Raw genomic sequence first — 13,906 nt, 5'->3', positions numbered from 1 at the left:
CTTACATATGATTTATAATATTGAAAATACTTCGGCAAAATATCCTATAAATGAGTTAATTATTATCTTCAAATGAACTTTTATAAATTCTTTTTTATAAACAAACCTTCTTAATATTATTGTTTTCAATGATGTCTGCTAATTTTTTTTCCATCTTTTGATTTTCATTAGTTTTTTTTTTAATTAGTTTATTATAAAAATATAATTTTTATTTTTCTTATTTATTTTATTAAATAACAAAAAATAAATATATATTTGTTTTTCTTTTGTTTTGTTTTATCATTCATTAAAATAATAAATTCTTCTCTTTCTTCTTTTGTATTTGTTAACTACTTTTGAGTATAAAAGTATTATCTGTACATTTATTAAAACTACTCTTTTTTTGAAGTTAATACTAAGTTCTAATTTACTTCTTGATTCTATCTTTTTCACTCATCTTCTCCATTCAATAATCTTGACAAAATTAGTACTAAAACTTTTTATGAATCAAATACTTATAAATCTCTTTTAACTATGAATGTTTTTATTTAGATATTAATAGAACAAAGATGTACAGACTTCATTGTATATTTTAGTCTATATAACTCAGCTTATAGAATCTTTTCTAGTTAATTTTCCTTTTTTTTTAATAAGAAAACAATAATTAAATTTGTGCCTTTGATAAAAATCCCCAGTAGTTTGCTTCTTTTAATACTTTTACAAGACTTTCAGTCAATCTTATTTGTTGTTATGACTTGGTATTCTTTCATTCCTTCCAATATTTTATTGAAATAAAAACTAAAAAGATAAAAACTTTTTATTAGACGTAAGGCAGTATAATATTAAATCTCTTTGCCATAAGTATAAATGATATACTACTTATTCTTTTTTTTTTGGTAAAAAAACTCTTTAATTATTAGTAACAAACAATATTCTATGATTGTATTAAAGACACTAAGCACGGTTGTTCTTCTTGAGAATGGGGTTTAAATAAGATATTATAAATCCTCATAATAGTATAACTGATTAGAATATTTTTTTATAAAATAGTTATGAAATTAGAATGGAAATATATAATAATGGAAATATTACGAGGTAAAAAAGTGAGTCTTAGTTTGTTTTTTTTATATAAAGAATATTTTTAAATTCAAGGAGAATTGAATAAAGTATGGAAGTTTAGAACTAAAAATAAATTTATATTATGATTCAAAGAGAGGAGATTCACTCATTTTGTGTTAATGAAATTCTTCCAAAACCAGAAACCCGCAATTCTTTGTGAAACGTGAATTGATTGCATTAATTATAATATAAGAAATCAGAAACTAACAAAAAATATTGACATATTAGAGTAAAAGGATTAGATAAAAGAAAGTAAAAGAAGAAAAAAACAATTCAAAAAGAGAAGAGAAAGAAAAAAAAATTATAGGAGAAAAACAAATTTCTTTAAAAAATAACTTTAAAACTAAAACTTAAAAAAGTAATCGAATAATTTTTAAATGGAAATATTACCTGAACCAAGTTTAACTCTTCTTGATGTTTTTATGTTATATCAGACATCAACCTTTCCAGCGACTGTTAGAAAAATTAATGAAACTGAAAGTTTTTTCTGGAATAAAGTTCTTGAATTAGAAACACCTTTTAATGAATATTTATTTATTAAAATACTTACTGCTATTCATAACCAATGGTCATCATATACAAGTAATTATCAACAACATTCATTTGAATCTAATGATACTAATGTCTTCACTCGAAATAGAGGTGTTAGTGATGCAGATAAAAAAAATAAAATTCTAATAGACACATCAATATCTCCTGTATTTGCTTCTGATGATCATAAACTTTCAAATTCATCGTCTTCTAAAGCTCATTTAATTACAACATCTAAAGATAATTTAGTAAAACCAAAATGTCAAACTCATGGTGATACATATCTCCTTTCTGCTTCTTCTTCTTCTTGTCCTAATAAAACTAATGATCATTCTGAACTTCTTAGAACAGAACAAATTGGAACTCCTCCTAAATTTTTAGAACCACTTCCTAAACTTTCTCGTCCTACTTTAAAACGTACAATACCAGGAGCTTTTTCATCAACTAGAAATATTTCATTTACACCTCATGATAAACATAAAAGACCAGCAATACCTGATAAAAAATTAACAAAAAGTAGAAGTATGGAATGTATGCTTTCAGCATTTGATTCAGAGCTTGTAACAAGAGGAGAGATTGCATTAAGAGAAAGAAGAAGAGTTGGAATTAATACATTAACAACAAAGAGTTTAGCTCCAACACAATTTACAAATGAAACAACTAAATTATCAACTAATACAAATGAAAGTAAAAAAGATAGTAAGAAACAACAAGAAGATGATAATGAATGGCAATTATTTTCATCACTATTACAAAGGACAACACTTAAAAATGTTATTAAAATTCCATCAACAAAAGAAATAGAAAGAATGATGAATACAGATAATTTAGTTGAAAAATATTTAAGAGGAAAATTTAATGCAATTCAATATGAAGGTGGAACAACAGACATTTTAATTAATGGAAATAAAATTGCAATATCAGCAGGAGTATTAGTTGATGTATTAAATGGAAATTACATTAATAATTTTATTTATAATCAAAAAGAATATTATGAAGGATTACATACATTAGCAATTTTATATATCGGAACAATTAGACCATTTTGTTCAATTAGAAATTCTTCAAGAATAATTGTTTCAGCATTAAAAACATTTAATAAATTAATTCCACCAATTATGGCATTAGAAAGAAGAATTTCTAGAATGTTTACATTTGAAAAAGGAAATGAAAATATTATTAATGCATTAGAATGGTATTCTAAAGAACTTATTTGTTATGGAATGTATATTGAAAAAATTAAAAAAATACGTGAATTAATTCAATTAACTTATAAAGAAGATGTTCTTCATTCATTAGAAATTGCTATTAATGAATATGAAGAAACTCATGAAAAAGTAAAACCATTTGAAGAATTAATTGAATTACCAATACAACATTTTGGAAGATTAGGAGCATTCTTATTTTATTTAATGAGTAAAACATCAGAACCATCTCAAATTATTAAACAAACAATAAAAAAATATATTCAAGTATTATCATCAATTAGTGATCTTTCTTTAAAAAAATTAAATCAAATAACTGGAATGGATTTAAAAAAAAAAGGTAGATATTTAATTCATTTTGGTGGTGTAAAAATTACATCAAAAGAATTTAAAGGAAAAGAATGGAAATTATGTTTATTATTTAATGACATTTTACTTATTGCTAAAATTGATGTAACAGAAAAATATCGTAATGAACGTGAAATATTAACTAGATTTGAAAATGCACCTTCAGGTAATGATATTAGTTTATTAAAAAAATATTATTGTAAAGTAGAATATACTTGTGATACTTCTAAACTAATTGTTTGTTCAGATAAAAATTACTCTTTCACATTAAATACAATGATTTGTATTTGTTATAATATGAAAGAAAGAGATAATTGGATATCTTCTTTTCATTCTGTAAAAGTCTCATTTTTAAATTGACTTAATGTTATATTAATTGTTGTTATATAAAACAAAAAATATTTTATAATTAAAACAAATCTATTAATTTGAAAAATTGAGAAACGAAGAGCATTCGAGAATTAATAAAGAAGACAAATAGAATTTCGCTTTTAAACTATCAGCTTCTACATCAACTTTTTTTGATATTCTATTCATTCTTATTAAAAAAACTTCTTCATTCAAAAACAGTTTCATGACTGAAGAAACAACCTTATCAAGTAATTTACTAAGTAATGAAAAAGAAGTTGTTGATGAAGAAGGTAATGGACAAACTGAACCAATTGGAACTGCTGGAATTCCTGGTACTATTTTTAATTTAGCAAATACAGTAATTGGAAGTGGAACATTAGCCATTCCATTAGCTTTTCAATATAGTGGATATACTGGAGGAATAACATTATTATTAATAGCATGGATTCTTTCAGCTTTTGCTATGTATTTGTTAACATACGTTAGTGCTAAAACAAAACTATGGACATACAAAGATATTTCATTAAAAGTAGGTGGTAAAATAATTAGTTATATTGTTCAAATTAGTATTTTCTGTTATACAACTGGAACATGTATTGCTTATCCAATTTTCTTAGGTGGGTTTATGCCACATGTTTTTTCTACATTTGCAGGAAGTACTATATTAGTTGATAGACATTTTGATATTATGATTGTATGTTTTTGTATTATTATTCCAATTTCATTATTTAAAAATTTAAGTGCTTTAAAATATAGTTCTTTAATTTCATTAGCTTGTATTATTTATACTACACTTACTTCTTGTATTGAATTCTTTACAACATACCATGATAATATTGATAGTCATCCTCCTCAAGTATTTAATCTTAGTGTAGAATTTTTAAGAGGTTTTCCTTATATGACTTGTGCTTTTACTGCTCATTATAATGTACTTCGTTTTTATTCTGAATTAAAAAATAGATCAATAACAAAAATGAATGTTATTGTTGTTTCATCAACTCTTTGTTCTTTTGTTGTTTATTTATTAATTGGTTTATTTGGGTATTTCTCTTTAACTCCTAACATTACTGGTAATATTCTTGTTGATTATCCAACAAGTGATATTCCTATGTTCGTTGCTTGTTGTTCATTTTGTATTGTAATGACCACTTCATTCCCATTAGTTCATCATGCTCAACGTGATTTATTTGATAAGTTAGTTTTCTCAGGATGGCAAGAATCAAATATTCGTAGAATTACATTAAGTTTAGTATTAATTTCTCTTTGTATGTTCCTTGCAACTGGAATCGAACAAATTTCAACAGTACTTGCTTATAATGGTTCAATCTTTGGTGCACTTGTTGTTTATGTTTTCCCAGCATTCTTTGCATTCCGTGTAGCTACTGGCTTACTCAAATGGGTTTCATTAGGAGTTATGATTATTGGGTTTATTCTTGGTGGTATTGGATTAACCATTACTATTTTAACCCAATTCGGTGTTTTTGATTAATTAAAACATTCATTTTACGTTATTTTTTTTTTCTTTTATTGCTAAAAAGAAATAAAAGAAACCAAAATGTTGATTGATGGAAAATTTTCAATTAATAAAAAAAATACAACCAAGAAATATATCTTTATGTACTATAAATTACTCTTTAATACAAATCGAGTTTACATCAATATTTTTAAATAACTTTATTATTTAATTATTTTGTTATTTGAACTTGTGTTAATGGTTTTGAAGTATCTTCATCACTTGAAGATGAATCAGAAGAAGAAAATGATGATTCAATAACTTCATGTAATTTTTGATAATTAATTTCAACATCTTTATGTTTAGCTGTAGTAGATAAATTTGTTTTCATTTCGGTTTCTATTAGAGGCTTTTTTGTAATAATCTTTTCATCATCTTTTTTTTCAATCTTCTTTTCATGTCGGTAGCGGTAAAATAAATAAATACCAGCAATTACAATTAATAATATCCCAATAATAACACATACCATTATCCATCCTATTAATTGTAAATTTTTACATCCAGTTTTATAACAAATTGATGGTGAATATTCACATTCATTTGTTCCAATACATTCATCATATTTAGCACAACATTGACATGTCTTAGCATGTTTTTTTCCAATTATAAAATCAACAGCAGGAATTTGATCATTAAGGCATGTCTTTAATTCATTTTGACACGTTTCACAAATACTTTCTACTGAATAAGCACCAACAAATAAAAATAATATAAAAGTAATTTTCATGGACAATTCTTTCTCAGAAATAACTTATTCTTCCCAGATCTTTAGGGTTTTTAATCTTTAACATTTTATTCTTATTTAAGAAAAAAAAAGAAAAAAAATATTTTTTGTTTTATCCCTTAATTAAAACTTTTAGATTTATTAATCTTACTATTAAATTTTATTACCTTTTATTAAATTAAATAAAATTAACCAAAAACTTTAACTATCACTTTTTCAATCAATTCAATGCTTAGTCTGACTCTGATGATGAAGAACTAGAATTTGATGATGACTCTGAATCTGATGATTCTGAACTTGATGAGTCTGAAGAAGATTCTGAAGATGAACTTGAAGAACTTTCCTTATTATTTTCTTCTTTTATTTCTTTCTTCTTTTCTTCTTCTTTAACTTCTTTCTTCTCTTCTACAACTTTCTTTTCTTCTTTAACACCCTTTTGTTTTTCCTTTGTCTCTACTTTAACTTCTTTTTTATTTTTTGGTATTTCGTTAGTTGTAGCATTTTTCTTTCCTTCTTTTTCTGATTTAATATAAGGAACTTCTTTCAAATATTCAGCTGGAGTTTTATCATTTGGTTTACCATATTTCTCTAATTTACCTTCAGCAACAAGTTTCTTCTTTTGTTGAGCATGTGGTCCAAGTCCCCATTTACGTGGATACAAATCTTTATCCATAATAACTCTCTTAATAGTAGCAACAACACCATATTCACAAGTAATCATTTCTTCTGATGTCATCTTAGCAATACCAAGAGCAATAGCTTCACCTTTAGATGTCATAAGTACAACAATTTCATTCATAGTAATTCCTTTAGAGTATCTAAGTAAACCTGGAACCATTAATTTAGCACCATAACAAATAGCATTTACACTTGAATCTTTAACAACAATTTTTTTGTATTTAGTTAATAAAGTTTCAAGTGGTCTAACACAATGTCTAATATAACTTTCATCACCATGATTTTCATATAAGTACATAGCATCAAGAACATCATGTAAAGTAACCATATTATCTTTCTCAGTTAAATTACCTGATCTAACTCTTCTTAATTCTTCCATATGAGCACCACATCCCATAAGATATCCAAGATGGACACAAAGTGTTCTCATATAAGTTCCAGCTTGACATTGAGTTCTAAACAATGCAAGTCCTTCTTTTTTATCAACTTCAAGTAATTCAGTATTATAAATTGTTCTAATTCTAAGACTTCTTTTAACTGCAGCAATAACTGGTGGAAGTTGGAAAAGAGCACCAGTTAATGTATTAATAACAGTTTTAACTTGTTGTTCATCTGAAATAGCTTCATGGAACTTACAAATACAAACATATTCTTTACCTGCATCTTGTTGTGATTTAACAAGTCTTGTAGCACGATCAATACAAACAATAAGACAACCAGTAACAGCTGGATCAAGAGTTCCTGAATGTCCAGTTTTTTCAACTTTTAAAATTCTTTTTAACCATGCAACAACTTCATGAGAAGATGGATTAGCTGGTTTATCTAAGTTAATAATACCATATTTAAAATGTTCAGAAATTGGTCTATTAATTGGTGAATTACCAGCTGAAGCAGGTGTATAATGTCCTGTTTTAATTTCAAGTTGGTCAAAGTTTTGAAGAAGTAATGGCCATGATGAATAATCTGGAGTTGATTTTTCTTCACTTGGTTTAATTACAAAGTCAGACATGAATTTAATCTATTTGAATTTTTCAGGGTTTTTTATTTCAAAATAAGGGTTTTCTCTTTTCTCATTGGTTATTTTTTCTTTATTATTTTTTTATAATATTTTTATTATAAAATATAGTTTAATTCAGGGTTTTATTTTTATAAAATAATAAAAAAACAAAATTTACTGTAATTTTTTGTCATATTATACTTTAACGTTATGTTTTTAAAAATTCAGAAGAAGAGAGGTGTTGTGAATATAATGAATAATATACTAATAAATAAAAAAAAAATAAAAAAAAAGAAATGTATGCTCAAAACGAGATGAGCACTGGTGTTTAATTGAAATAGAAATGTTTAAATATTTTGAGATTCTTTATTTTTAGATAATCATTTAATTAAGAAAAATAGAAGAAAACTTGAAAATTCCCTTTAAAAATACTAATGAAACAGAATGAAAAAGCAATTGGGAGAAGTTTAAAAGAAGTTCCTACAATTAATAAAATACCATATCCAATTTATGATATGCTTGAAAAATTATCAAGTAAATGGGAATATATTTTAACAGAAGGAATCTTTAGAGTACCTGGAAATATGACAGATATTATTGCAATAAAAAAACAATATGAAAATGGAGAAAGTGTAAATTTAAATAATGTTCAAATTTCTACTGTTGCAAGTCTTCTTAAAAATTATTTAAAAGAAATTCCTGGTTTTTTAGTGAATAATGAAAATGTTTGATTTAAATAATAACAATATTACTACAATAACATAAATTAATACTATAGAAAGACTTATTTAATGCTACGATTTCAATGTTTCAAATGGATGATTCATTAAAAGAATTGGTCATTAAAAATATGAAAGATGCTTTATCATTTTTACCATTTTTAAATTATATTACTTTAAAACATATCATTTTTCATCTTCATTTAATTGCACAATATTCTCAATTTAATTTAATGGACTCTAATAATTTAGCTACTGTATTTGCTCCTGTCTTATTTTCTTTAAGTATTGAAGAATTAATGAATAATAAAAATTATGCTATTATTACAATTAAATTTTTAATAGACAATTATAACGATATTTTCACTGTTTGTTGGTTTATTATTATTCATACAATAATGATTCTCATTAGTTAGATAAATAATAAATTTATAGACGGAAGTTATCTTGAACCATATAACTATCAAATCCCATTTGGGAAATGTCCAAAAGAGTTATTACAATTATCAGATAATAATCCTCAATCAATTCATTAATTCATTTAATATTCTTCATTTATTCTTTTTTGTTTTTCATTCTCTTTTATTTCTAAAAAAAAATTGAACTTAAAAATCATAATATATTCATAAATGAAAATTTATTCAATCTTTGTATTATCTTTCTTGATAATCTCTGTATCTTCTCAAGCAGAATGTAGAGGAAAAGTCTGTAAAAAATTGTACCAACAAATAGAACAAAAAATTATTAACTTTAACAAACAATTCGATGCTCTTGAGGCAAAAGGAAGGCAATTGATGGTTCGTTATGAAGAAGAAAAATCAGACTTACAACTCGTTCTTGACCCTGAAGCTCGTCAAAAAATTCGTGACGTTACAAATAACTTAATGACTGCATACAAAGAATTACCTAAACAAAAAGATATCATTTTACGTGAAGTTGTAAGAACTTTAAGACCTCTAGCTCCAGGATTACAAAGACGTTTATTAAGAAAACATGGTCTAATGTATCGTTTCGCTCCTGAATATAATGCAAATTTAGCAAGATTTATGAAAGCCAAGTTTGACTAAAATTCATTGAAGTTTTGTTTTTCATTTCACTGACTTGGTTCATTTTCTTTTATAGTTAAAGGAATAAAAAAAAGAAAACAAGAAAAGAAAAGACAAAAAGAAGAATAAGAAAGAATAAAAGAAAGATAGAAGAATATTTCATAAGACACAATCCTATAGTCATAAGACATAAGGGATGGTGAAATGAGATAATCTTCCTGACGTCACTAGTGTGCAATTAAAGATTGTACAGCCGAATAAGTCAGGAATGATAGAAAAGGAGATTTTGTGAATAAATAGGGGAAGAAAGTTCTAGAAGGAACAAAAAAAAGCAAAATGAATAGAAAGAAAGAGAAGAAAGAAAAGAGAGAGGAAAGGAAAAAAGGAATGAAAAGGGAAGAAGAAAAGATAGAGAATATGATAAAAGTAGTCAAGGGGATAATCAAAGAGCAAATACGAGCAATGAAGAGAGGCGGAGAAGAAATCAGAGGAAGGATTAAAAGAAAACGAGGAGAAGAAAGACGAGAAATTATCAGTTTAGAAGGGGAGACATCTTCATATGAAGAAGAGATGGAAATCGGGGAAATAATCAAGAGAGTGTTTGAAGTAAGGAAATTAGAAGAAGAATATTTTGGATTAGAGAAACGATATGAAGCACAAACAGATAAATAAGAATATATTTGAATATAAGCACAAATATTTTATTCTAAATAATTCAAACACAAAAGAATAATATAACACATGAAGAATAAATGAAATCTTATTAACATTTAAATAATATATAAATGAAAAACATATAATGAAGAAATAAAACAAGAAGGAAAAGGCATAACAACTAAACAAGAGTAGAAATGTTCATTATCTCCACACATAAGAAAAACAAGAAAGCATATAACAGAAAAAAATGAAAGACAAATGAAGATATAAAATGATAAAAGTTATAAAGATAAAGTAAATCAAATAAATAATAAGAAGAAAACATAGAAGATAATAAACAATGAGTAAGAAGTTAAATAAGGAAATGAACAAGAAAGAAGAAGATAAAGAAAACAAAAGTAGAATAAGTCAAACATAAAACAAATATATTGAAATAAGAAAAACAAAGAATACACAAAGAATACACAAATCAAAAGAAATCAAAAAGAAATAATATAAAAAGCGAATATAACAGAATACATCTAGTACAAGAAGATAAAAACGACATGAATATAAGAAATAATAAGAAATAAACATAACAAAAGAAATAATAGACATAGAATTAACAACAAAACATAGAAATAGAAGATAATAACATAACACAAATAGAGAAATTTACCACTTAAATAAATAGTTTATAAATATACTAAAATATACTAAAATATACTAAAATATACTAAAATATACTAAATGAAATATAAATAACAAACAAAGAAACACACTTATAAAATAATGAATCAAATGAAATAAAATTCAATAGAAAATAAATCAACACGATAAATTGAAAAGAATAGATTTAATTTTTTTTTTGATAAAGAAGATGATAGAGATAAAAAGAATAATAACATACGGAAATACTGAATAACAACATAGAAACAATACAAAATGAATAAAGAAGAAGATATAAAATAGAAAACAAAGAAAAAGACGACATTCAAAAGAAAACAACAATATAAAGCAACAAAGTCAAATATATAAAATAAATACCAATATCAATAGAAATAAGAAATAGTTATAAACACGAAAGTAAATATCAAAACAAAAGAATAATAAAACAAAAAGAATAAAAAGAAGAAATGAAACGAAAGAATAAGAAATAATAGAAGAAAAATCGAATAATAAACATAACGCAAAGAATATAAAATATACGAATGAAAGATACAAAATAAAGAAATGAATAAAGAATAATATAGAAATAAGAAAACGATAAAGTAATTTCAAACTAAATAGAAGCAAGAGTTATGAAAATGAAAGATATAAGTTAATGAAAAAGAAAATAGAAACACAAATAACAAAAAAAAACAAACATATAATGATAATAAGTGAAAATGATAAAAACATAAAACAAACAATGAAATAGAGATAATAAGAATACATATAAGAAGAAAACAAAGAAAATAAAATAACGAATAGAATAAACAGAATAGAATAGAAAAATAACAGAAGATATGAAATAAAAAAAGATAAAGAAAATAAAAATCAAAAAGAGATAAAGTAAAAAGAAAGAAATAAGAAGAAATTGAATAATAAACATGAACAAGAAAGATTAGAAAGAATAAAACACTGATAAATTAATAAAATGAACAACGAAAATTTCAAAAATGATAAATTTATTAATTGAATAAATCAACAAAAATGAGAAATATTAATAAAAACATAAATTATTTTCAATGATAAACAAATATATTCAATATAAATATTCATTCAAAACAATAAACAAAGACAAATATAAAATATTCAAATAATAATTAATTTCCAACACTTCTTTTATAACACACACCAATCAACAAACAGATAAATTAACAAAACAACTTTTAAATCCATAAAATAATAATAGAAATTATCAAACAACAATGAATACTGAATATAGATAATATAATAAAATCCACCAATACTAAACATAAAAATGAAAACAAAGAATGATATTCATAATGATGATATATCAAACACAAACATAAGAAGATGAATAATAAATAAAGTAAAATTATACGAATGAATAACAGAACAAACAATAAATAGAAATACAAAATATGAATAAACAAGACTAAAACAAAGAGAAACAAATGAAAAACAAAGATATAATAAATAATTTGATAGAAAATGATAGAATAAAAAGAATAAACATAAGAAAAGAAACAAACACAGAAAAATGTTCCGAATACAAATGAAGAATAACAAGAATGAATAAACAAATAATTCAAAACAAGAACCAGAATAAAATTATTTATTTTAAACTATCTTTTATACAAATAAATTTCAAACAGTCAAATAACTTTTCAAACAAACTCTTTTTTTGTTTCACGAAGTAAATTTCAAATGAAATAAAACAAGTTCAAAACTGTTTTTTTATGAATAAATGATGATAATCAGATAATCAAATACAAGAAGACAAAACAAAAGAATTAGAAAGATATTTTGTAGTCAAAACGAATAATAATAAAAGAATGAAACATGTTTATTTGAAGAGAAACACACCCATAAAAGATTCAATGAAACAAAAAATAATAAGACACAAGAAAATAAGACATAAGAAATATGAAAGAGAAAGAATAAGAAGAAAACAAAGAAGAATATAATAATAAATAACAGAATAAATAAACAATAATATAGAAAATGATATAAAACAAACCACAAACACAGAAGTAGATAAAGATAAAAACATAATAACACCGATAAAATACAAGAATATAAGAAGAATAAATAAAAGAAACAAAATAAATAACAATATAAAATAAAAATAAACAAGAAAATGAAAATATAAGAAAGGAAATTGAATTAACCCTACAAGCCGAATAAAATAATAAGAGCAAAAAGAAAATAAAGAAACGAATAAACAAGAAGAAATAGAGAAATGAAGAAAAGTGAATAGAAAGAAAAGAATAAAAGAATAAAGATGAATAAAAACACAAAGAGAATAAAGAATAGAATAAATAAAATAAGAAGAATAAAAAGAATATAAAATGAACAAGAAAATAGAAATAAATGAAGAATGAAACTAACAAAAACAGGAAGAAATAGCAAAGAAATATACAGAATACTGGGATTAGAATAGAAAACAAGAAATACTAAAAGAAAAGATATGAGAATAAATAACAAAAAATACACACATGAAGAAAACAGATAATTTAAATATAAAAATGATATAAACACAAAGAATGACATAAAATCAACAATAAATCAACAGTAATATGAATAAGCAATAAACAAATATAATAAAATTCAATGAAGAGAAAGACAAGAGAAACGAATATAACAAGAAAGAAAAGAAGAATTACAAAGAAAGAAAAGAATAAACAAGATACAATGAAGAACAATAGAAAACAAACAATAAAAATATAAAAAAGAATAAAAAGAAGATAAAAAGGAATACAATAAAAAGAAGAAATAAATGAAAGAATTTTAATACAGAAATAAGAAATAAACAATAAAAAGAACAAATATAAAAGTAGAAATAAATAACAACATAATAATGATACAAAATATTTTCTACTTCTTGAAGTAGATATAAATTGTATAATAAATAAAGAAGAATACAAAGTATTTACAAAAAAAATAACTAAGAAAATGAACAAAATGTTAGTTTGAAATATTTAAATACAAACAAAGAATAATAATTGTAATAAAACACAATAAAATAAAAGATAAATAAATCTATTTAAATCAGAATATTCAAATCAAAACATGAGAAATATTGAGAATAAAAGAAGAAATAAAAATAAAAGAAAAAGATAAAAGAATGAGCAAATACACACAAGAAGTAACAAAGAAAAAAAAGAAGAGAGATGATAATACAACATAGAAATCAAATACGATATGAAAAGAATAATACAACATAGAAAATAAAATGACAAATACAAGAGATAAACAGAAAATGAATAAAATCATAAAGAGAGTAGATTAAAAAAAATAAAAACATAAAATGTGATTTAATATATAGATAAAAGAAATAGATGAGAAAATAAATAAAAACAAAGATAATAAGAGAAAGTAGAAAATAATA

At 23.6% G+C, this 13,906-nt stretch overlaps 7 protein-coding genes across 7 annotated transcripts; 5 read left to right on the top strand and 2 right to left on the bottom strand.

Moving 5' to 3' along the window:
• Positions 1–1,475: 1,475 nt before the first annotated feature.
• Positions 1,476–3,542, top strand: EHI_115330 (uncharacterized protein; the record flags this gene model as incomplete). The annotated part of the gene is made up of 1 exon (XM_644894.1): positions 1,476–3,542. One exon carries the CDS (start codon positions 1,476–1,478, stop codon positions 3,540–3,542), a length of 2,067 nt encoding a protein of 688 aa, XP_649986.1.
• Positions 3,543–3,756: 214 nt separating this feature from the next.
• EHI_115320 (amino acid transporter, putative) lies at positions 3,757–5,022 on the top strand (the record flags this gene model as incomplete). The annotated part of the gene is made up of 1 exon (XM_644895.1): positions 3,757–5,022. The coding sequence occupies one exon, from the start codon at positions 3,757–3,759 to the stop codon at positions 5,020–5,022; it is 1,266 nt and encodes a 421-aa protein (XP_649987.1).
• A 196-nt stretch (positions 5,023–5,218) lies between these two features.
• Positions 5,219–5,773, bottom strand: EHI_115310 (uncharacterized protein; the record flags this gene model as incomplete). Its single annotated transcript, XM_644896.1, has 1 exon — positions 5,219–5,773. One exon carries the CDS (start codon positions 5,771–5,773, stop codon positions 5,219–5,221), a length of 555 nt encoding a protein of 184 aa, XP_649988.1.
• Positions 5,774–6,002: 229 nt separating this feature from the next.
• Positions 6,003–7,457, bottom strand: EHI_115300 (centromere/microtubule binding protein cbf5, putative; the record flags this gene model as incomplete). The annotated part of the gene is made up of 1 exon (XM_644897.1): positions 6,003–7,457. The coding sequence occupies one exon, from the start codon at positions 7,455–7,457 to the stop codon at positions 6,003–6,005; it is 1,455 nt and encodes a 484-aa protein (XP_649989.1).
• A 422-nt stretch (positions 7,458–7,879) lies between these two features.
• EHI_115290 (RhoGAP domain containing protein) lies at positions 7,880–8,700 on the top strand (the record flags this gene model as incomplete). Its single annotated transcript, XM_644898.2, has 3 exons — positions 7,880–8,170; positions 8,224–8,532; positions 8,581–8,700. The coding sequence occupies 3 exons, from the start codon at positions 7,880–7,882 to the stop codon at positions 8,698–8,700; spliced, it is 720 nt and encodes a 239-aa protein (XP_649990.2).
• A 93-nt stretch (positions 8,701–8,793) lies between these two features.
• Positions 8,794–9,231, top strand: EHI_115280 (uncharacterized protein; the record flags this gene model as incomplete). The annotated part of the gene is made up of 1 exon (XM_644899.1): positions 8,794–9,231. One exon carries the CDS (start codon positions 8,794–8,796, stop codon positions 9,229–9,231), a length of 438 nt encoding a protein of 145 aa, XP_649991.1.
• A 315-nt stretch (positions 9,232–9,546) lies between these two features.
• Positions 9,547–9,882, top strand: EHI_115270 (uncharacterized protein; the record flags this gene model as incomplete). Its single annotated transcript, XM_644900.1, has 1 exon — positions 9,547–9,882. One exon carries the CDS (start codon positions 9,547–9,549, stop codon positions 9,880–9,882), a length of 336 nt encoding a protein of 111 aa, XP_649992.1.
• Positions 9,883–13,906: the final 4,024 nt, after the last annotated feature.

This window comes from Entamoeba histolytica, genomic scaffold (assembly GCF_000208925.1).
Source record: "Entamoeba histolytica HM-1:IMSS scf_1104750518031 genomic scaffold, whole genome shotgun sequence".
NCBI lineage: Eukaryota > Evosea > Mastigamoebida > Endamoebidae > Entamoeba > Entamoeba histolytica.
Note: the sequence above shows the minus strand (reverse complement) of the source record. Positions and strands in the feature narration are given on the sequence as shown.